Genomic DNA, 23,895 nt, shown 5'->3' on the forward strand with positions numbered 1-23,895 from the left:
AGACCTGGATTCAAGTCTTGCTTCTGATGCATATTGATGTAACTGTGGGCACATCATTTATCTCTTAGTTATTGGCAGCTCTCTTAAGACTATATATTGCAGAACAGAAACCAATCTGTATTAGAAGAAGCAGTTTCCTCATTGAGAGTTTTCTGTAATGAAATAACAGAGTCATGGAATTTGAGATTTGGTTCTTCAGTGGCCATCTGTTCCAGTTCACACATAGAAGGAATCCCCGTCAGAAGATCCCTGCTGAGTGATCTTTAGGCTCTCCTTGAAGACCTTTGAGGAGGGAGACCCTAAAGCCTATAGAGGCACACTATTCTGATTTTGACTGCCTCTGATTATTAACAGGTTTTTCTTGACATTCAGTAAAACATTTGTTCCTTTGTAACTTCCACCCATTATTCCTGGTATTTTGCCCTCTGGGGCCAAGTGGAACACGTTTAGTCTTTTTCCCTACATCCCAGCCATTTAGATATTTGAAGACAACTATTATGTTCTCCTCTCCTTCACTGAGATATACTTTTTTTTTAATCCAAGCTAAACATGACTAGTTCCTTCTTCCAGGGCTCACCTTATGTAGACTTAAGGCCTTTCACTATTCTGATTATCCTAATGGGCACTCTCAGGCTTATTATTGTCCTCTTTAAATTGTGATATTCAGAACTGAAAACAGTGTTCTAGATTAGGTGTGTCGAAGGCACACCTAATGGGACCATGACCTCCCTATTCCTGGAAGCTATGCCTTTTTTTATGCAGACCCAAGATTTCATTAGTTTTTCTGGCTGCCACAACTATACTTTTGTATTGGTGTTGTAAATGTTGGAGTAATGGATATATAAAGTCTGTCGTTAGAGTAAGTTAAAGGAAGCTTCGTGGAATTTGATCATATCATATATAACTTAGAGCGTGGTGGAATTTTAGAGATTATCTGGCCCAATTCTTATTTTTGCCTGTGAGATAACCTAGCTTCAGAGATGTTAAACAAGTTTTCTAAAGTCACAGTTAGTTATTGATGGAACCTTTTAAGCATTGTTTTGAAGTAAAGGAATATAGTTCACTGAAGGGAAGGAGAGGTTTGTTTTTGAAAGAGAACCACAGAATGGTAGTGACTAAGTTGTGTACAAGGAGCAGGGTTGTTTAGCGGGAGGAAAAATTTAAAGTGGAGAATAGCAGAGTATGATGCCAAGTACATAAAAGTGGGCAGGTTGTTAAAGATCCCTACGATTCTTGGTGAGAAATTTGAATATTACTAGTACTTTTGGATATAGTGGATTAGACATGTGGTTTTTTTGTGTTCACATTTGTCTCTAGCATACATTACCTATACCAATATGATGGTAGGGAGATAGTGCTGCTCTTAAAGTCCAGAGAAATATGGTTTTGGATCCCCTTTTTGGTGCTTGTTAGCAATAAGACCAAGGGTGGGTTTCTTAACTTCTCTGGGTTTCATTTACTCTTCTATGAAATGGAGATAATATGTCTAATACTTCACAGGACTTTTGTGAAGATTGAGATAATGTATATAAAGCACTTTGTAAACCTCAAAACACTATATAAATGTTATATTCTACCTCTGAATAGCCTAGGTGGCAGCATAGACCACTAACTAGCTTAAGTATGTTTTTAAGGCATGAGGAAATGTATTCTTTTTCTCTTTTCAGATTTCAACTTAATCAGATCTGTTTCTTGATTACATATATTGTGTTGGCAATCAACTGAAAGAAAATTAACTACTTAATTTTTTAGGCTTAGACATCCACTTAAAAAATTTTTGAGAGCTGTTTTTTTAGATTTACTCTACAGTTGATACAGCTCATACATAGTATGTAGAATTTAATGCAGCAAAAAATAATGTGTTATAAAGATTGTTCTATCCTATTGACAATCCAACTACTGCCTAGGTTTCTTGCTTTGTATATGAATCATGAGCCATTACTACAGGGAAAAGTAGAAACTCCCCTTGGCAGACTCTGGCAATAGTTGGAGCCCAGCAGGTGGTAAGTTCCTGAAGGTTATCAGCTAATACTAATACTACCATGTATTTTATGTACAGTCAATCATAGGAGACCACCTGTTGTTCCAAAGAAAACTGGTCTTTTTGACAGGTGGCCTTCAAATACAGATTCCTGATAGTTTATAGTATGAAATCTGCACTATGACAATTCACCTTTTTAGGCTGGTGCCTTTCCTTTAGAGGTGATCTCCTAGATGGATTTCACAGTACTACCTTACTCTGAGGAGTTCAAAGCACTGAAGGTGAGGGCAGATAGGTGAACTGGGATGCTAAATAAAATCCCTCATCTCTGCAGTGGCTTTTTTCATAAGTCACCTGGGGCCCTCTAATGGTCCTGAGACTTGAATCTCTGTGATTTGAACCTGGAGGCGGAACATTTTCGTAGAGGCCTTTGACATTTTCCCATGTTTCAGTTCCAAAAAGCCTTAGTTGTTTTTTTTTTTTAAACTTTCTGGTGATGGTGAAAGATGTACCTTTACTCTTCATGGTGAAGGCTGAGGACTCCTTTTTAAGTATGGTTTGACCTCTGATTGGTTTTTACCTTCGTGTAAATTGTGTATATGTCGTTCTAATACGGTCAATTTAGTATGTGCTCTCAGATGCTTACCTGTATCTTTGAATTTCAGTTGCCTGCCTTGAGCACCTGTTATTTCTCCCCTGTTATATCCTGTAAGGCTTTGCTTAGATCAGTGCATTATTTACCTGCTCTGTATCTTATTTGGTAACTGTTCTGCTTAAAAGGTTCTAATCACTCCTTCCATATACTCTTTGTGTACAAATCACATTGAATAGTAAGAGTATGTTCTCTAGGAACCAATTCTGATGAATTGCAGACATTTAGCAGGTGAGTAGAAAAATCGAAGGTGAATGCCTATTTTTCTACTCTTGGTATAATTTTTACTGCTACTAGTAATCTTCTTTGTTAGGAACTACTCTGTATAGCTACTGGCTATGGACAATTCTTTCTTGAACTGTATTTTATGGTCTCACTGCATAACATGTCCTTGTGCCCAAGCAAGTTCTTACTGTAATCACTCATTCTCCATGTCCTTCCAACACTAGACCCTCAAAATATTATTCCCTTTCTTCCTTTTTTTTTTGTGTTTTGAGAGGCAGTTGGGGTTGCGTGACTTGCCCGGGGTCAAACAGCTAGGCACTGTCTGAGGCTGGATTTGAACTCAGGTCCTCCTGACTTCAGGGCCAGTGCTCTATCTACTGCACTACCTCACTGTCTCCCTTTCTTCCTATTTCATAAATATTTTCCTGTACTTTTAGATTTTCCTCCTGTGGATGCTAGTTTATCCTTCTGTATAAATGAATGAATGAATAAATGAAAAAAGTTTATTAAGCACTACCTATGTGCTAGGCCCTGTGCTAAGCACTGGGGATACAAAGGTAAAAGTGAGACAGTACCTGCCCCTAAGGGGCTCATATTCCAAAAGGGGAGACATATCAAGGCGTGGTACCCAGGGAAGGGAATTTTGGTGTAGGAAGTTAAAGGGACCATGAACGTAGCCATAAAAGGTGACCACCATGTTCCTTTCAGAAGCAGGGGTAGTATTGCTTTGATTCCTCTTCCCAGAGTGTTAAGTGGAAAATATATGTGTGTGTTTGTATGAGAAGTAGACAGATACTGGGACATTGACTTCTTGTGTTCAGCAAGTCAGATGGCAAGATACCCAGGCATGGCTGGAAGGAGGAGACGTGAAGAAAGCTATCAAAAAGCATTTGTTAAGCATTTACTATGTGCCTGACATTGTGCTAAACTCTGGGGATACAAAGAAATGTAAAAACAGTTCTTGTCCTCATGGAGTTCCCATCCTAATAGGGGAGATAAAATATAAATAAGAGGGGAGATAACATAAAAGATGCATGCATGTCCAGAATAGATGGGAGGAAATCTCAGAAGAGAAGGCCTTAAGAGCTGGAAAGGCCTTCTGCAGAAGGTAGACTTTGAGGATGTCAGGGAAATGACAAGGTGGAAGTGAGGTGAAGTTTGGACTCTCTCAGCAGTTAGGTTTGCTCAGCCCCAGGTATAAAGTAGTAGGGTTTTATGATTAATTTTGGCTAGTGTAGCTTGATGTGTCGTGTTGAAATAGGCACAGGCCTAATTTTTTGATATTTACTTCTAACTATCCAAGTCTGACCACACAAAATGTTCCTTTTTCTTACTTGCCTAGTGCTTTTAGCATTCATAGTGTTCGTTCCCTCCCCAACTCCCCCAGTTTGTGAAAGGTGTTTCTGATAAGTTTATTGGAGTGGTTTACCTAAGGAGTCTTATTCCCAGGCATTTTAATAATCTACTATGCTAGTGATGAAATTAGTAAGTTTAGAGAATTGAGAGGAAGTGTGACTGTATCACTAGATTTTTGTGGTCAAAAGCCAAGAAACTGAGTACACATACCTTTGTCCTATTGCACTTTGGCGTTGTTGTACATGTTAAAAAGAAAAATCACCCAGGGCATGAAACAGGACTATGTGATGGATGGTCGTATAGTAACAGTGACAAGACACCGGAGAGTGGACAGAAGACCTTTAACTCAACATTTCCTTTCTTTTGTGGTTTGCTTTGCAAACCAGAATATTGTTGCTTTTTCCCACCCAACATTGTGTATTCATTTGCTTTCAATAATTGTGTCCACAGGTTTTAAAATGGCACTGGCATCAGGAAATCAAATGAAAATTGATCTGTACAAATGCTTTAAAAAATAAGTCCTCTGTCTCAGAGTTGTTTCTGTTCCTTAGTATAGTAGGTGGGCAATTTTGATGAGAGACTCCTTGGACTTCGCATAAAATTTTGATCATTAATAGTTATGTACTGTTCTAGAGTCCAAAAACATTGAGTAGAACTAGATTTCTTTTTGTCCTTCCAGGATCTTATACTATAATGAAATAAGTTGGAGCAGTGGAATTCTGTTACTTTTATTTATTTTTCGCTTTTACTTTACTATTTCTTTTGGAGAAAAGGTTATGTATAGGTATTTTATAGACATTTTAAGGGTCTTGTAAGAGAAAGAACTGAAACTAAGGACATGATTTTGACTTGGCAAATTGAAATTTCAATTAAGATGCAAGCAACATATTATAGTCATTGAAAAATATGCCTTTTTAAACAGCTTGATATGAAGTTAGTAATTTTAGTCCACAGATATGCCAGTAACATATTTTTTCCTCTTCTGGCCTTTTAGTTCGAAAAGATTTGAGTAGTCTTGATGATGTGACACTTACCAGCCAATCAGAAGGTGGAGGTGAGATCTTCTTTTGTAACAAACACATTTTATTTGACTTTTTCAGTGACATCCACTTTAAAATCTAAATACCACAACCATTTTCTTTGCATACATTCTATATTACTAAATTAAGTTCAGCTTGTATGTAAAATTGGGTAAAAATTTCTGCTTACAATTCAGTCAGGATTTTACAGAAAACTATTGAATAATTATTTCATGGCAAGACCTTTGAGGCTAGAGGCTGGCATTGTCGCCTGTCTTATGACATGCATCCAGAATTCTGTCTGGTGTTTGTCTTGACTTGGTTTTTTTTAGATTACTCGATGAGTAATTTCTTTTGCTGGAATGTTTTCTCATCTAAGAAATGGGAATTACTACTACTACTACTACTACTACTACTACTACTACTACTACTACTACTACTACTACTATTAGCTAGCATTTATTTAGCACTTTAAGGCTTGAATAGTGCTTTAAGTATGTTGTCTCATTTGATCCTCACAACAACTCTTTGAGGTATGTGCTGTTATTGAGCCTGTTTTACAGATGAGGAAACTGAGGCTGAAGAAGGTTAATTTAGCCAGAGTCACATGACTTAATGTACAAGATAGGATTTGAACTCAGGTCTTTCTAACTCTGAAGTTCAGTATTCTGTCTACTGTACCTAGAAATTTTTAAAAACAGGTTTTGGAAGTCTTTTTTTTAAAAACAATTTTAATTTATATCTTTAGTTTTTATATCACCTATAGTTCCCAATGTATCCCTCTTTCCCCCACCTCCAGCAATAGCTTGGGAAATCATCTATAGCTAGATTACTTTATCTTTGCATAGATGTATTGATACTAAATTTATAATTCTAAATAAGTTTCAAATTTAATTTTTATTTTTGAACACAAGATATAAAATACAATCACTTTGATTAGCCTAGTGTTTTATATCAACAGCTCAGATTTGCATCCTGTTTTATTTACTACATTTCTTATTTCTAAATAAAAATTAATTGGATTTTAGCATATTTATCTTAGTGAAAGTAATCCGGAATGTAGTTTTGTTTAGTTATTTCTGGAGTCACTGGACTTCTATTTTCATAAGAGAAAATTGGCAAAGTTCAATATTGATGTAGACAATTTGTCCTGGTGATTTTTTCTTTTGGAAACAATTTTTACTTACATTTTTTTTCCTCATCACCTTCATTTCCAAATATATCTCTATCCAGTGAGCCATTCCTTGCCCCAAAGGATTAAAAAGAGGGGAAAAAAACTAACACACTAATGAAGTCTGACAGTATATTCAATGTTCCATACCTGTGGTTCCTCTGATTTTGTATACAAAGGAGGGAGGTCCCATGCTTAATTTCTCTTCCCCATTTCTTAATTTCTGATATAGATGGCTAAACTGAACCTCTCTAAAATCTGATTGTCAAAATGAGAATTATAATTTGAGACAAAGCCTTCCAAACTACAAAGCCAGTTATGCAATTGTGAGAAATGGGTTTATTATTTTAATATTCAGGCAGCATTTCTTGTGTTTTAGGCTATTTAGGCACATAATTTTTATGACAGAGTTGTGGAAAGACAGGCAAAGAATTAAAACTCCCAATTTTTGATCCTTTATTTACTTCACTGGATCGTATTTCCTCAGCAAAGATGGAATGTATAATGTTATCTAAAAACATACCCGTGTAGTGCATATTACATATATTTATTGAGGGCTGGCATTATTTATTGTAGCCCAATGTACTGAACTATGATTCTTCTTTTTTAATAAAATCTTAAGGGCTTCGGGGTAAAATAGATCTTACTGCTAAAACTGTCTTTAGTTTGATATCAAAGCAAGTTTAATGACTGGCCACAGCAGTAGAAAGGAGTGCCAATTACAGGTAGAAACTTAGGAAGTCTTAGAACTAATTTCTAGTGGTGGGCTTTGGTAAACAAAGTTGCAAGTCTTCTAATTAGTATGAGATAGCATATAGAAATAGCCAGGCAGTGAGAGTTCTACACTTTTGGCTAATACTTAGCATTGATATTTCTCTGCCATTTTTGTTCATGTGCTTAGGTTTCTCCAGTGACAGTGATCTGATCTCCCTGACTGTTGATGTGGACTCCCTTGCTGAATTAGATGATGGAATGGCATCCAATCAAAATTCTCCCAGTAGGACTTTTGGTCTCAGTCTTTCTCCAGAACCTTCAGCACTAGCTGCTGTTGCTTCTGATAAAGAAAGAAGTAAAACAGAGGAAGAGAGGGAAAATCGTGGTCTCTTTGCTGGAAGCCTAAAATCCAGGCTTGGCAAAAAAGATTATTTGGAGAAGGCAGGTGAATTAATAAAGCAGGCTTTAAAGAAGGAGGAAGAGGAAGACTATGAAGCTGCTTCTAGTTTTTATAAGAGAGGAGTTGACCTACTCTTGGAAGGTGTTCAAGGTATGGTTTCATCTAATTGGTGCAATTTGTGTGTGTGTGTGTCTATGTGTTTATATATGTATATATCTGTGTAAATATACATGATTTAAAATATATATATATATATATATATCTTTATATGTAAGTAATCTCCATGTATCACTTTTCTACATATATAGGTTGTTAAAACTTAAAAATGATGCTTTTTATTTTCAGTTCAATGTTATATATAACAACCTTTGAAGTTATACATTTCCATATTCATTGGCATCAGAAACATTTGTTCCTAATTTTGATAGTTGTGCTTAACATAGGTTAGTCTTCCTTAACCAGAATTCTCTCTTTGAAATGTTAGTATTTCTTCCAGCTTGGCCAATGTCTTATCATGGTTATTTCTTTTGAGCCAAAACCATATGGATTCAGGAGCGATCTTGTCCCAACCCTCCCCTTACCCTGAGGCTTATACAAAAAGTGAAATTTGGAACTCCTGGTCCATCTCTTTTTTGTCTCATTAATTTTATGCTCCACAACTGTGGGTATTTCCCCAAGGTTCTGTGCTAGACCCCCTTCCTTTTCTCTTGGTAACCTCATCTGCTTCTGTACACACATACTGTGTATCTATATCTGTATCTATATCTACCTCTATATCTGTATCTACGTCTATATCTATAATCCATCCGTACTCTCCGGCACTCCACTACCCCCCCCCCCCCCGCCTTCTGTAAGCTTCAGTTCCATATTACCAGTTTTGTATTGGACATTTCAAATGGATGTCCCAGAAACAGAAAGGTGTATCTTTCCACTGATCTTTTTAATAGTATCCTCACATTCATGTTGTCCTTTATGTTTTTTATACTTCATTTTAAATGTGTTAGGAATCTTGTGACAGGCAACAATCCTGTGATTAATTTCCCACTACTTTTTTGCCTTTATGAAAGATAATCCTTTTGGTGAGAATCATTTTCCTTGTTTCAAATTTTCTTTAAGAAAAAAATGGCGCTGCGGTTTAAGTCCATGCAGTGTTTGGTATGATAATTGAGAGCCTTGTTTTTAGCTATGTCATGGAATCACAGTTAAGATTAGTAAGACACTCTTATCACCGGCATGTATTCAGTGCTTACTAGGTGCCACATACTATGCTAAGTGCTGGAAATAGAAAGAAAGGAAAGAACACAGTCCCTGCCATCAACTAACCACAACATACATACTAGAAGGATACGGCATAAATGCTAAGTAATCTGAGAGTGAAGTCAAGGGAACCAGGAAAGTCTTTGCAGATGGCGGCTTTTGAGATGAGTCTTGAAGGCCAACCTGAGGAGGGAGAGCATGACAGGCATGGGTGTGAGAATCAGCAAGAAGGCCGGTGTTGATGGATCGTGGCCTACGTGGAGAGGGGTAAAGAGTAAGAAGACTGGAGAAGCAGGACAAGGTGAGGTTGTGAAGGTTTTAAGAAGCCAAGTGGAGAATTTTATATTTCATCCTGGAGGTAATAGGGAGCCACTTGAATTTATTGAATAGGAAGGGAAATGGTCAGATTTGTGGGGTCAGGAAGATTCCTCGGACAGCTGAGAGGAGTATGGATTGGAGTGGGGAGAGACTGGAGAAAGGGAGAGCCACTACCAGGATATTGCAGTAATCTACTTGCGAGGTGATGTGGGCCTCTTAAATTAGCAATGTTATAATTAGGAAATTTATTTCCAGTCTTTTACAAAATTTTTTAAAAGATGCAGAAGTCTGAAATAGATGACAAGAGAAAAATGGGAGGAAAAAATTAGTTAATATCTTTCTCACCCTTCTCCTTTCTTCTTTACTGTATCATGAGCCAGTTCATTCATTGGCTTTGAGTTTCGTTACTATCTATTTTGTTCAGTATCTGTTTCCCTTTTGTCTTCAACTTTCATTTGATACCTTGTTAATATTGAAATCAAATGAGATAACATATATAAAGTTTTTTGCAAACCTTAAAGTGTTATACAAATGCTAATATATTAAGTTGTAAAGTGGTTTATAAATATGAGCTATTATTATTACACATAAGCAGTTCCAGTCTTTGAAAAGTAACAGACTAATCATGTTTGATTAACTACCAAACTGTAATTTAACAAAAATTAAAACTTCTTTGATTTCAGTATGCTATCTTGTTTTATAATACTGGTTTTTATCCATACTTGTGATTTTATTAGAATTTCCAGAGTAGAAAATCTTTCCATATATAAATTATTGCACACTAAAACTTACTTTATGCTCACTTTACATTTGATACTATTAATATAAAATAATTAAAATAAATAATATTGAATGAGATAACAGTCAGTTACCATATTCTCAAGAATCTGATGTTAGGGTCAAAGTTTTTTGACTGAAAAATGTTAAAACATCTGAATAAAATGTTAAAACATCTGAATTTTTTTCATTGTATACAAGGTTAGTTAATGTAGTCCAATCTACCATTTGGACATTTAGGACAGGTATTAACCCAATACAGTGATAACTCAGCTATCTGTAATCAATTTTTTTTTTTTTGCCTTCTCACCTATCCAAGAATCTGGTAAGAAACATAGAAGGTTTCTGAGCTGCCAAAAATGATGCCATAAATTACATGAACTATGTAATTTGTGCACTTCCTTGTAATTCTTATTTTATTAAAAAAAAGAATAGACTTTCTTATCTTGTTTCCAGATGCACAATAAATTGGAAGTGGAGAGGAGCTGCTCTATGAAGGTACACTAGCAACGGTGAGAAGTGGCATCTGTTAGTGTAACATTGAGGGAAGATACAGAAAACCTATAAAATCACACAGAATTTAAAAAAGCTCGGAAATCTGGGGCTTTTAAGTGTAGAGATCATAAATATGTTAGCGTGTTTTGAGGATATCATTATATTACAGTATGGTAATTTTATGTACTTAGTGATGGTCCTGTTATAAAATGTTTATATAAAATGTTTAAGAAACAATCAACAAGTGTTTATTAAGTACCTATTATGTGCCAAGCATTGTGCTAAGAGCTAGAAGTAAAAAGAAACAAAGTGACCAGACTCTTGCCCTTGATCAATCAATCAATAAACCTTTTACAGTGTCCATTTTGTGCTAGACACTGTGCTGCAGATAAAAAAAGGGACAAAAAACAGTTGCTGCCCTCCAAGGAATTTATAATCTAATGGATGAGATAACATGCAAACAGATATATACAAAACAAGCTGTGTACACACACTCTCTCTCTCTCTCTCTCTCTCTCTCTCTCAAAATAGGAAATACTTAACAGAGAAGGCAGTAGAATGAAAAGAGGTTGGGAAAGGATTCCTATAAAAGATGAGACTTTATCTGAGCTGCCAGGGAAGGCCATAGGCAGCATTGAGGGAGAGGAAGGATTTGACAGTTTTGCTGGGGGAGAACAGGTACATATATGCAAAATATTTTCAAAATACAAGGTGATGGGGGAAGTATGCTGTCATTTGGGAGGCTTAGAAAAGTTTTTATATAGATTAGTTATTGAGCCAATCCTTGAAGGAAACTAGGGATTCTGAATTTCCTGTTGCTGTACAAAAACTTCCCGTTTTCTATATGGAGTGTTATGTGTGGTTTTCTATACAGAGTATTATGTGTGAGGAACAGTAAGAGGGTCAGTTTAGCAGGACTGTAGTTGATGTGGAGTGTAGTAATGTGTATGTAATAAAGTTAAAAAGGTAGGGGATCAGTCATTTAACAAGTATTAAGCCAAATCACCAAGCATTTTTTAAGCACCTGCTGTGTGCTAGGCGCTGCGTTAAGCTCGGTGGATACAAAGAAAGACATAAACATGGTTCCTGCTCTCGAAGATTTCAAATTCTAGTGAGGTTGGGACCAGGTTGTGAATGGTTTTAATGCTAAAGGGAGGAGCATGTATTTTATACTAGAAACAATAGGGAGCCACTGAATTTTGTTGATTAGAGGAGTGATACTAATATATTTATGTTTTAGGAAAATCAGTATGGCTGGAATGTGGTGGATAGATTGGATGGGGTATAATCTAAATTCAGGGAAACCAATTAGGAGGCTATTCTACTAGTCCAGGTGATAGGTGATGAGATCATGAACTAGCATATGAATAGAGAGATGAGATCAAGTGTGACCTATGTTGTAGAGGTAGAAATGACAAGGTTTGTCGTTGAGTGGATATGTGGAGTGAGTAGATGTGAATGACACTGAGATTGTGATTCTGGGTGACTGGAAGGATCATAGCACCCATTATGGAAATAGAGAAGTTCAGAAGAAATGTGGGACTTGGGGGAAAGATAATGAGGTCAGTTTGTAGTCACTTTATCTTTTCTAGATCAGAGTATGAATTTAAGGACCTTGCTTTGATTTATAGTACTCATTTTTTAAAAAAAATCATCACCAAATACATATTCAGGAGGGAATTTTTGTTATAAAATAATTTTTTTTCACTTAAAAATATTAAGAATTTTTTAGCTCAAATTCAGACATCCTCAGAAGTACTTTAGCATAAGAAAGGCCATGTATTTTGTAATAATATAGAAGTGCTCTTTGCTCTGTTGTCATATCATCTCAGTTTTGCAAAGAGCCCTCTTTGTAATGGAGTTTTTTGGTGGTTGTTAAATTGGTTACTCTTGTAATAACTTGAAAAGCTGTAAGTAAATTCTCAATCATATTTCTCCATATAAGTGATCATCTGTGAAGCATGTATTGTGTCTACATTGCAGGAAGGGCCACATTTTTTTTAAGTGCCTGTAGACCCCTTCACCTTTATATCTGTTTAGCTCTGTCACTGTAGAATCCAATGCAGTTCTTCCACATTATGTCATTTTCATTAAGGAATCCACCTATCATATTGGAAGTTTCTCTTTAAAACAACATTTTTATCAGTAGGTAACAAATCTTTCCTTATGTTAATTTCCACAATATATCATTTATATGTAATCAGATGAGCCTCATTAATTATATTTGTTGCCTCATTCATTTGGAATAAAGATTTTATTTTATTAATTAATGCTCATGAGGATCTTCAACCTGATGGACAGTTATTCTTCCTACTGTTATGTTATATGTAGGTAGAACTATTTGAAGTTGTTTTGCACATGACTTAAAGAATTGTTTCAACTATATATATAACTTTATATGATACAGGCAATCCTTTTGATGTCAAAGATGTGGTTTTTGGAAAAAAAATGCTTTCTTAAATAACTAATTTTTTTCTGGAGATATTCTCTTGTCTTACCAAAGTCATCTTCATGCACTCTTTCAAGATTTTTCCGTTTTTATTATGTTTGAAGCAGCAAAGGCAATTGTACAAAGCAAACACTATGGTCTCTCTACCCTGGGAATTTCAGAGATCAATATAGTGAGCTATATTTTCTGGATTTAGAGTTTTTCTTTTGTGTTTCTGTATTTCCACTATTTAAACTGTCTCTTGTCTTGAACTAGTTGTAGATGTTTCGGTGAATTTTCTCTTCAAACTGGCTGTGTTTTTTATTATATGACAGTAACAATTTACTAAAAAAACCACAGAAATTTAATTGTTGAAAATTCAACAATTTTTTTGGATTACTTTTTGAAGTATTTCAGTTTTGGAAAACTTGTTGTTTTTGGAAACTAGTTTGTTTCATTAAACTTACCAAAATTGATAATGTTGAGAAATATGGCGGATACTATGCTTTTAACTTCCTTACAGAGATTTTTTATCTTTGAATTCAGATACAGCAAGGATCAGTAACGTGCAACTCATTTATATTATGAGTCCTTGACAGTGGCTTTGCATATCGTACCTGTGTCCGTATTCAACATGCACAGAATTTGGTCTTACATGTATATACTATATTTAATGTGCTATATTCAGTATTAATTGAAGCTAAATTTATTCTTACTATTGATGACATTGATTTTAGCTTTGGTTGTATTGAAAAAGTGATTGTATTTGTGCAAGAATTGTACTTAAAAATACCCATTAATTTTGGCTATTACTTAGCTACCTCTTCTCAGTGGAGACAAAACTCATAATTGGGAAATCTCTGGTATGGGTAAACTAGAGATGTGCATAGGGCAAATGAATGACTTTGTTTTATAATCAGTTTATCATTTTAATTACTTGTAGCATTTACTCCATTTTTCATATTAAGTGGCTGAAGGAGTATTCATGATTTCCTTGGTTAAGTGCTTTCTTCACTGGCACAAAGTCCTTCTGCAGCTTATTAGATGGTTTTTATAGGTTTCTATGACCAAAAAAACATCACCAGGTGGCCAGGTTTATAGTGATGACTCTCTCACCAGTCCCATACCTGAAACCTTTCTCCCTAAAGGACCCTCCATGTTTTTGCTCCTCTGCCATAGTCTTGAGAACCCATGGTTTGTTCCATGCTATCAAAGTTTGGTGAAAAGTTGCATATATTTTGTGGAACAAATATAGTTCATATGGACAATTTTATTTAGCATAACATATAATTTCAGTTGATACTTTTAAGACTCACATTCAAAGTACATTTTAATTATTCAGTTAATTTAGATTTGAAGAGTAACTTTTTTAATGCCCTTTCCTGCTCAGTCCTCACAGGACACTTTGCATGTCTCATATGTACTTACTGTATAATATTCTGTCTTGTCTTAATGTGTCTACTAGGTATAAGCTTCAGGAAGGAATTTCTGGGTCTTATGTAAACCTTATTCCACATGAAATAGTGCTTTGTGCTTAGGAGGGATTTTATCAGTATTTATTAAATGAGTCCTTGTTTTTGAATGGGTTTATATTACTCAGGCTTTTGGGAATGTTGACTTGTTAGCAGAGCAGTGTTTTCTTAAAATACTTAATTTTATTCACACAATGATTTGTGTGGCACCCCCCCTTCTGTCTCTGTCTTATTTCTAATTAATCATAGCAAGCAGCCTGCTCTGAGACATTCTTCCCCTTATCCCTCCATGATGTTTAGCTTTCTAAAATCAACCTGTATTTTAAATGATAGTTGATTAAACAGACCAGTGTTTGAGCTGAAATTTATTAGATAAAATTATTGCTTATTGTCATAAAGAGCAGTACATAATGTTACCACTTGGTGGCACCAGAAAATAAAAGTTTCTGTTCCTAAATGTGAAGCAAGGACTATATAATTTCTAAGCAAGTACTAGAACAGACCCCATGTAGTTGGTAACTTTGTTGAATTAACTTTGTGAATTGATTCTTATAGTACTTTTGCCACCAAGTGTTTTGGAGTTATGCTACTTTAAATGAGTTCCCATTTCTTATTAAAGCTTGTTTAAGCTAAAATAGCTTAAAATTGCACTAAGACTTTTGGGACATCCTATATATTTGATTTTCTCCAGTGTGTCTCAACTCTTCTGTGTAGTGATGTTGTATGCCTTCAAATCCCTATCAGATTCAAAAGTGATTGACTAATTGTTTTCAGTCCTTTGTTACGTGTTGGTTAGGATAGGCAGCTTTTTCTCACTCAGAAATCTTTAGAAACCACAGGATCTAGAATTTTTATTGTTTAAAATAATAGCATAAAGTGACCTTAATTTTAACTTGCCTGCTTGTGAATCTGGCTGTCCTTCTCTCTTTTGTTTGTGCCTCAGGCATTCTGAGGTCAGTACAATGCTTCTGGCCCATTGATTCCATGAAACAGTACACCAGTCAACAACTAACAGGCAGATGGACATTATCCCTTCATTTGTGGGCAAATTGGGGGCTCAAGCTTGTGAGCTTGATTCGACATTTATGAACAGAAGAGATATTTCCTTGGGGGAAAGGTGATCCTAATGTAGCAGAATTGTTATTACAACATCCCTATTTCAAGAATTACCCTATAGCATTTAAATTTTATCTCTTGCTACAATGTTGTATCTTATGACTTTGGTTATCTTGGCATATTTTGTATGATAAAGAGAATTTATGGTTTTGTCTTAATGATTAGCTATAGAAAAACATCCTTCCTTCCTGAGAAAAGTAGTAGTAGATTATGTTGGAGCTCTAGCTGGTTGGCATACTTCCTCATTTCATTGCTTCTGCCCCATGTTTTGAATGAAGGTAGTACTTGTTGTAAAGAGGCCCATCTGAGTTGTTAGTAGATCTGATGAAGATTGCCCATGTCTTTCTTCCCTAACTGGCACCATACCATCTGCACAGCTGGAGGCTAGATGCAGCGTCAGACGATAGCAGCCATGCCTCTTACTTATACCCAGGAAAGAACAAAGCACAGCCTGGTAGTGGAAACATTGACTCAGTCTGAAACTGATGCTCTGCTCCCATCTCAGTCTGAGGTTAACATATTAGATTGAAATGCCCATTCCTGAGTGCCGAGGTCTTTCTTGTGGAAGTGAGCTAACTCTCCAGTTAAGCCAGGCGAAGAGTTTTTGAGTAACCTGGACTTTCAGTGTTGAAGCCTATCCCTTATTTTTTCCTCCCTTTTCATTTGTGTTCTACAGGAAGCAGTCGTTTGATAGACTGAAGCTTGTGGGAGAGGATTATGGATCATAAGATTATATTTGGTGATAAAGAATTGTGGCAAATGGATGCTGGGGAAGAACACATGAAATAGATAGACACATGATGTGTCTACTTAACTCTTGTTAACAAAGTTATGTTGAACTAACTGTGCCTCCTATGGACCTGGTGAATCATCCAAAAGGGTTGAGAACTGAGCTTCTTTTAAGGTGCCTCTGCATATAGCTCAGGCTCTTTGAATTTAGTTAGAAGCACTCAAAGTACCCAAATATCCTAGCATATTTTTTAACCTCTTTATGTGACAGTTACTAAAATATTGGCATTATTAGAGAGTCTAATGGAATTTATCTCTGAATTTTAGAATGCTAGAAAACATGAAGAGCAGAAGCAGATTATGGAATAGAAATTTCCAATTGCTGTGCTTTAGAATCTCAAACAAAATCTTATTTTTGTAACCTGGGCTGTGGTATGATACCCCTCCTTTTCACTCCTGGGTTGGCTTGTTCACCTCAACCTGCTCTCATACTGGCAGCTATGATATTCCCAAAGTCCTAGGAGCCACCTCCAGGCTGCTACAACTCTTAACTCTCTCCTGAAGTATTAAGGATAACCCTAGTGTAGAGCGGATAAAATACTGCTATTTGCTACAGTAGCTTTTGTGCTCCAACCAGTATGCTTCTCATTTATACAAAATCAGTCACGATGACTATATAAAGCACTATATAACATTACTCATCGGAAGGCAAAATCAGGAATAATGAAACATTGGTTACTAGTAGAAGACAAAAGCAGGGACAGTTAAACATCATAGAGAATAGAAACCTGGGTCCTGTTCTCCCACCAATGCCCAAAGTTCATGGTGTCCGTAGGGGAGAGTGGGCACACGCTTATATCCCATTCAATTCTATCTCCTCCAGATTGTCCCCTCTTTTATTTCCATTCTCTCACTTGTTTTCAATCTTTCCATGTCTGCTGTCTATTTCCCTATTGCCTAAAAAAATCTATCTCCCCCATTCTCAAAAACCCCACAGTTTTGCTGTCCATGTCATCTAGCTATCATCTTATAGAGTCTTTCCTTCCTTTCATGACTAAACTCCTTGAGGAGTCTGTCTATAATTGTTGCTTCTGCTTATTTTTTTCTCACTCTCTTTTTAGCTCTCTGCAGTCTGACTCCTGACCTCATCATTCAACTGAAACTGACCTTTCTAAAGTTATTGTTGATTTCTGAATTGCCAAATATTATGGCCTTTTCTCAGTTTTCATCCTTTTTTACTCCTTGGCAGGCTTTGACACTGTTCATAAACCTCTTCTCTCTAGGTTTTTGTGACACTGCTCTCCCCTAGTTCTGCTGCTTGTATGACTGTTCCTTTTCAGTCTCTTTTGCTGAATCTTCATGCAAGTCATACCCACTCTCCATGGATATTTTCCCTTCCCCCCCCTCCCCTCCATAATATTTTCTTTTTCTTTCTCATCAGCTCTCATGGATCCAATGATCATCTTTATGCTGATGACTCTCATCTCTCCTGACCTTAGTCTTGCATCTCCAGATGCCTGTTGGATATCTCAAAGTAGAAGTTCTATAAATGTCTTACATTCCACATGTTCAAAATTGATCTCACGATCTTTCCCTCCAAAACCCTCATTTCTTCCTAACTACCCTGTTACTCTTTTTTTTGGAGGGGAGAAGGGAAGGCAGTTGGGGTTAAGTGATTTGCCCAAGGTCACACAGCTAGTGTCAAGTTTTGAGGTCAGATTTGAACCCAGGTCCTCCTGCCTCTGGGGCCGGTGCTCTACTCACTGTGTTGCCTCTGTTACTCTTTTTTTTTTTTAATATTTATTTTTAGTTTTCAACATTGACTTCCATAAGTTTTAAATTTTCTCCCCTTCCCTCCCCAAGATGGCATGCAATCTGCTATGGGCTCTACATATACTTTCCTATTAAACACATTTTCACATTAGTCATGTTGCATAGAAGAATTATAACAAATGGGAGAAACCATGAGAAAGAAAAACAAAACAGAACAAAGAAGAAAATAGTCTGCTTCGCTCTGCATTCTGACTCCATAGTTCTTTCTCTGGATGTGGATGGCATTTTCCATCATGAATCCTTTGGAATTGTTTTAGGTCCTTGCATTGCTGAGAAGGGCCAAGTCTATCAAAATCAGTCCTCGCACACTGTGGCTGTTACTATGTACCATGTTCTCCTGGTTCTGCTCACTTCACTCAGCATCAGTTCATATAAGTTTTTCCATATCCTGTTACTCTTAAAGGTACTACCATTCTCCCAGTCACCCCAGGCTTGCAATCTAGGTGTCATCCTAGACTGACTCCTCACACTCTTTCACTCTCCTTTTAGAATTATTTGCCAAGTCCTATTGTTTCTACTTTCACAAATCTCTTATATTCTCTCATTTTCACAATTTTTATTCTTTCCTCTGCTGCTGCCACTGTGCTGATATAGGACCTCATAGCCTCAACTAACTGCAGTAGCTGGCTAGTTGGTTTTCCTGCCTCAAGCCTCTCCCCACTCCAGTCCATTCTCCTCTGAGCTATCAAAGTATTCTTCATGTGGCTGACCACATGACCTACCCTACTCAATAAACTGATGTGAATTGACTTAAAAAAAGCTAAAAAGGAGGCATCCAAGTGGCAAAACCAGTGTGTCATGTGTATTTCATAGCTATGATCACAGGCCTTGATGCCCTTGGTCCTTTTAAGAACAATATGCTTTATATGAAGTTACTTCTGGTAGCTTTTCCGTTTCTGGTCCTCACTGCCCTCCTGCTAGGCAAAGCATCTCTTCTGCTCTGGAGCCAAGGAAGCAGTGACGAGTTCTTTTTGCTCACAGCCACCCTCAGTAGGGTATTGAGGGAGGTGTTATGCTCTTTCAGTGAAAAGCAGTTTCCTTAAGTCAGAAAACTGCCAAGTTTCTCAGATCTGCAAATTAGCAAGGATTCTGTTTTGCCCAATCAACTCCAAGTATCTTCTTATAGCAAAACATGTTCAAAACCTCTCTTTCCTCTTTAATCATATAATTTCAAACCATAGAGGACAATAGAAAGAGAAACAGGTACCCTGAGAGGTTTTCCCTCTCTTAGACATTATATGGTACCCAAGAGCAAAAAACTCAGTACCCTTTGTGAAGCAGCAGGATTTAGCTCTTAGCCAATGAGCTTTCTGCAATTGTTCCAGTCTTTTCCCAGCTAACTAAGAAAGCAGTGCCTCTTCTAATCAGGAAGCTTCTAGAAAAACAGATAGAGAACCTGCTATTTCAGCTTTGAAGCATTCTGTATCTTCTATCTTTTGCTTCCTTTGACTCCAGACTTCTCTTGTCTCTTCACAAAACTTCTCTGGTCTTAACTGCTCCTAATACCTCCTTTGGGTCAATGACTCATTTTTATCTTCTAAAGTAAAAACTCAAGAAATCCATTTTTTTGTCAGATGTGATCCTTATATCATCCTTACATAATATGTTCCTTATATAATCTTCCCATAATGCCCAAATAGTTCTATTATTATGTCTATTAAAAACTTCAAAATCCTTAAAAAAGGCACATGCAGATGAGCTGATGGACCACAATGCCCTATAGGCATAGTTACCTCACTTGTTGCTCTGTCTTCAAACAGGTCCTCTAAGTTATGTTCTACCTAGGGACACTGTGTCTTCCTATTCCTCACAGCAGTCTGTGTCTTTTCCATACTTCATCTCAGAGGCCATTTATTCATAAGTGGATTTTATGATTTTTTTTTCTTACGCAAATATTCTTTTTTTAGCCACCTGAAGTGTTCACATATAAAAGAGGAAGTGATTTACACTTGGATTCTTCTTCATCCTGATGTAGAGGTGACCCTCAGTTCTCAAAGTTTATTCCACTGTAGTACAAACTCTGATAAGTCTTACTAACTGGATTAATTTTCAGTATGGGTTCAGCAATAGATTTGATCTCTCTTATTTGAGGACTGTCATAGCTTAGGTCAGAGAGGTTCATCAGTAGAGGGTTGACCACTGGGAAATTCACTTTCTCAGTAATAGCTACTTGTGAGAACCATCTATTAGGATCATAGATTAAAAGATGATAGGTTTTTGTATTGTGCACCAGCTTAGGAAATACCCTATATTAGTGAAATCATGGATCATTGATATATTGAAGTATGTTTCAGAAATTAAAATTTATAAAGCTAACATTTCAAGCATTATGTCTTGTTGATTTCCTGGAGATAACTCACTAAAATCTACTTAGCACCCTCTCCCCATAAAGTACTACACATATATAAGAAAGGAAATAATTGGCATTTAAAATTTTTTTTTCTCCCCAATAAGAAACAGATGAGTGGATGCTTGAAAGGCTAGTATGATGAATTATTTGAAGATAAATAATTGAGTCTTTGGGTGGGAAAAGTGTATTAAGGCTGAGAGATGGACTAAATTATCTCTTAAGATTTAATTTACTGGGACTGTGTTTGGGTACTACAGCTGTCCTGTCTCCCCAACTTTGTCTAAAGTTTTATCAGCATCTAGTAAGTACTGTGATTCTCTGTATCATTCAAATTACCTTCCACATTTTCCTCCAACCAGCTGGAAATAGAATGACACTTTTATTTAGGGAATTACCCTGGATGTAAAGGTAGCTTACTTTTCAAAGAGAAGAAATGTTTTAAATCACAAAAATATACTGTACATGAAATAATGTTCCATGGCCCCTACCTTCTTTAGCTTTTTTCTTCTGAGGCTGGAGCTTTTGTTTACTATAAATTCAGTTACTTTTTTTTTTTTTGGCAGTCTTTTGTAATGTTCTTTTTGTTAATGGAGCTTCTTAAAATTTGCTATCTGGAAGCACTAGAAAAAAGTATTTTAAAATGAATTTTTTTTAAAATAGTGACTCAGATCTCCCCCGATGCCTTCTTAGTTGAAGATCTGGAACTCAAATTCAGGTCTTCTAACTCTTAATCTATTGTTTTGTCTGTTCTATCACTACCTACTATATAGATGATCCTGGGACTCAGTTTCTCATCTGCCTTCTGGCTCTAAATCCTTCAGAAGCTATCTAATCTTATCTAAAGATAGATAAAGCATTTATTAAGTGATTACTATGTGCCAGGCATTGGAAATACAGATACAAACTTCTTAATTATTAGTGTAAGATAATAATTATAATAATAGTAATGATAATAACAGAACAGCAACAAAATAATAGTTTTTCTATAGCACTTTAAGGTTCACTAAGTGCTTTATAAATATCTCATTTTATCTTCCCAACAACCCTGGGAAGTAGATGCTTTTATTATACTCATTTTATAGACGAGGAAACTGAGGCAGATTGTTGTTAAGTGGCGTGCTCAGTGTTACACAGCTGCTAAACTCAGGTCTTCCTGGCTGTGCACTACCCTCTGAGCCATCTAGTGGCCTTATAGCCACATGATATTTGTTAAACTTTAATTTGATAGATCTACAAGTATTTATTTATAATAGGCAGTTAGATGGTATGGGATATGGAGCACTAGATTTGGAGTTAGGAAGACCTGAGTTTGAATCCTACTTCAGATATTTGTTAGCTCTGTGATCTTGAATATATCACTTAACCTCTTAATCTCAGTTTCCTTACCTATAAAATGGATGTGGTAATAGCTCTCCTACCTCACAAGATTGTAGAGTGTTGTTGCTTTTTTTAAAAAAATAATTTAAAACATTTCTTTTCATTGAAATTAAGGCTACCTTTATAAGGAGCTACAATGTTTAGTACGGTTTCGGAGGCAGCTAGCTTGTACAGTGGATAGAGTACTGGACTTGTAGTTAGGAAGAGTTTGAATCCTGCCACTTCAGATCCTTACTAGCAGTATGATTGTGGGCAAGTCATTTCACCTCTCTCAGCCTTGGGGATAATAGCACCTACCTCACAGAGGTGTTATATTAAATGAAATAGCATTTGCGAAGCTCTTTGTAGACCTCAAAGCTCCCTGTAAATGCTTACTATTATTATTTTTGTTTAAAATTTTTTTCATCAAAAATCAAAACAGTGAAGTTTTGACACCTAATGGGATTAACCCAGCAGACTTTTCTGTGGGAATAATAATAATTGAAATTTTGATAGGACTTTATTGTTTGCAAGACACTTTACATACCTTAGCTTTCGTTTTGGCCTGACAACAACCCTTTGAGCCAGGTAGTACAGGTAGATGAGAAAACTCAGGTTTCTAGAGGTTGATCAACTTGCGTACAGTTGTTCAGTGCTAGGGGCAGGATTTGAACCGAGGTCTTCCACAACCCACAAGCCCTGCTTCCACCTTAGGAGAGCTTGTTTATTCAGAATAATTCCTTCTCTCATGGCTCTGGATAAACTAGGTATAATTTGTTGCGGTGGCTTTATTTTTCTTCTCTATTCAAGAAAGAGATTCATAGAGGAAACACAAAGTATGCCTTATATTTAGGTAAAAAACAAAACAACTTAGTTTCTGTCAGATGTGCAGAAGAAAGAATTTTAAAGATTACAAACTACATCTCCATATACTTCAAGGATATCTTCTAGGGGATTATATCAATAGTGTGATTATTACAATGATATATGTGTACATCTGTTTGAGGTGTGTTCATCTGGATGTGCGCGCGCGCACACACACATCCACATCACAAATAATCTCCTCTATTCCCAAAGGATTAATTGCTCAAGTAATAGACCCTATGCACAGTAGGGTTTTATATGTTATTAAAGTCTACTATTAACCTGAATATAAAATGCTGCTTTTTTAAGGTAGAATTTTACAAAATTATCTGAGACTGAAGATGAATACTGTACCTTTACAAAAAAAAAATCAGCCTTCTACTCAATAATATCTAGGCATTCTAAGCAGACAGTGCACTGTGCTATCTTCCAAGCAGAATACAATTAAAAGAAGAAAGTCTCAACTACTAGAAGGTACTTCTCTGTCCTCATACTACCTTATGTTCTTTGAATGGTGCTTACCTGAATCTCAGCTTTCATTTATGATGAAAATATTTATTGGAAATTGCATAAAGGAAAGAAGTGAGTCATTTGTTCTCCTTCTGCAAAATTCTAGGTAAAGCTTTGATGTGCAGTAAAGTAGCTATGGAGTTTTATATTCAGTTTGTATGAACAGTAAACAGAGCATCTAAAATAACCACTTGCACATTGCAACAAACACATCATCATTTGCTTAAAAAGAGTTATAATTACAGTTGACGAAGCATGGACACCATAAAAAATGCATTAGTTTGGCTTGACACATTAATTACCTGTTTTTGCAGATGTTTTTATGTATTGTTGTGTGAACAGTTTACAAAATAATTACAGGAAAGTCATATGGAAAATAAACTAAGTGGGTGGTTTCTCGCCTAAATATTTTCATTCATGTGAATCTGTGTGAGGCACAGCTGCTCTGTACCAAATGCAGAGAGATAGATGAGGATTCTCGAAGGGTTTTTATTAGAAGGTCTCTGTCATCAGCATTACCACATTTTTATATCTTTAGCAGCATAGTTTTTAAACATTAAAATGACAGGGTTGATTTAATCCCAGTGATCAAAGAAAAAGCTTTGATCCTGATCAGAAGAAATGTAAGTATCTGTCAGATCTCTAACACCCCCTCCCCCCAACCCTCCTCCCCCCAACAAATCAAACAAAACATCTAAATGGAAAAAATGTGGCTAGTTTATGTTGAATAACAAGTTGAAAGAATAGTAGTAAGGAGTTACCAAGGGCTTTGAGAAAAAGTTAAATGTTTATTTCTCATTTAAGTTATTGAACTCTGTCACTTTCTGTCGTTACCAGATTTATGAAACAGAGATGTTTTTAGACACCTTTCT

General features: G+C 36.2%; 1 protein-coding gene across 2 annotated transcripts in view; it reads left to right on the top strand.

Moving 5' to 3' along the window:
- Positions 1 to 23,895, top strand: part of RPS6KC1 (ribosomal protein S6 kinase C1) — a 214,433-nt gene that overhangs the window by 66,870 nt on the left and 123,668 nt on the right. The window contains exons 6-7 of one of the 2 annotated variants that reach the window (XM_036756298.1): positions 5,209 to 5,268; positions 7,306 to 7,668. In XM_036756298.1, coding sequence (XP_036612193.1) covers positions 5,209 to 5,268; positions 7,306 to 7,668 — 423 coding nt within the window. Of the gene's footprint in view, positions 1 to 5,208; positions 5,269 to 7,305; positions 7,669 to 8,947; positions 9,077 to 23,895 lie in introns of those variants that run through there. The other variant, XM_036756299.1, reaches the window with a different exon arrangement.

This window comes from Trichosurus vulpecula, chromosome 4 (genome assembly GCF_011100635.1).
Source record: "Trichosurus vulpecula isolate mTriVul1 chromosome 4, mTriVul1.pri, whole genome shotgun sequence".
NCBI classification, from domain to species: Eukaryota; Metazoa; Chordata; class Mammalia; order Diprotodontia; family Phalangeridae; genus Trichosurus; species Trichosurus vulpecula.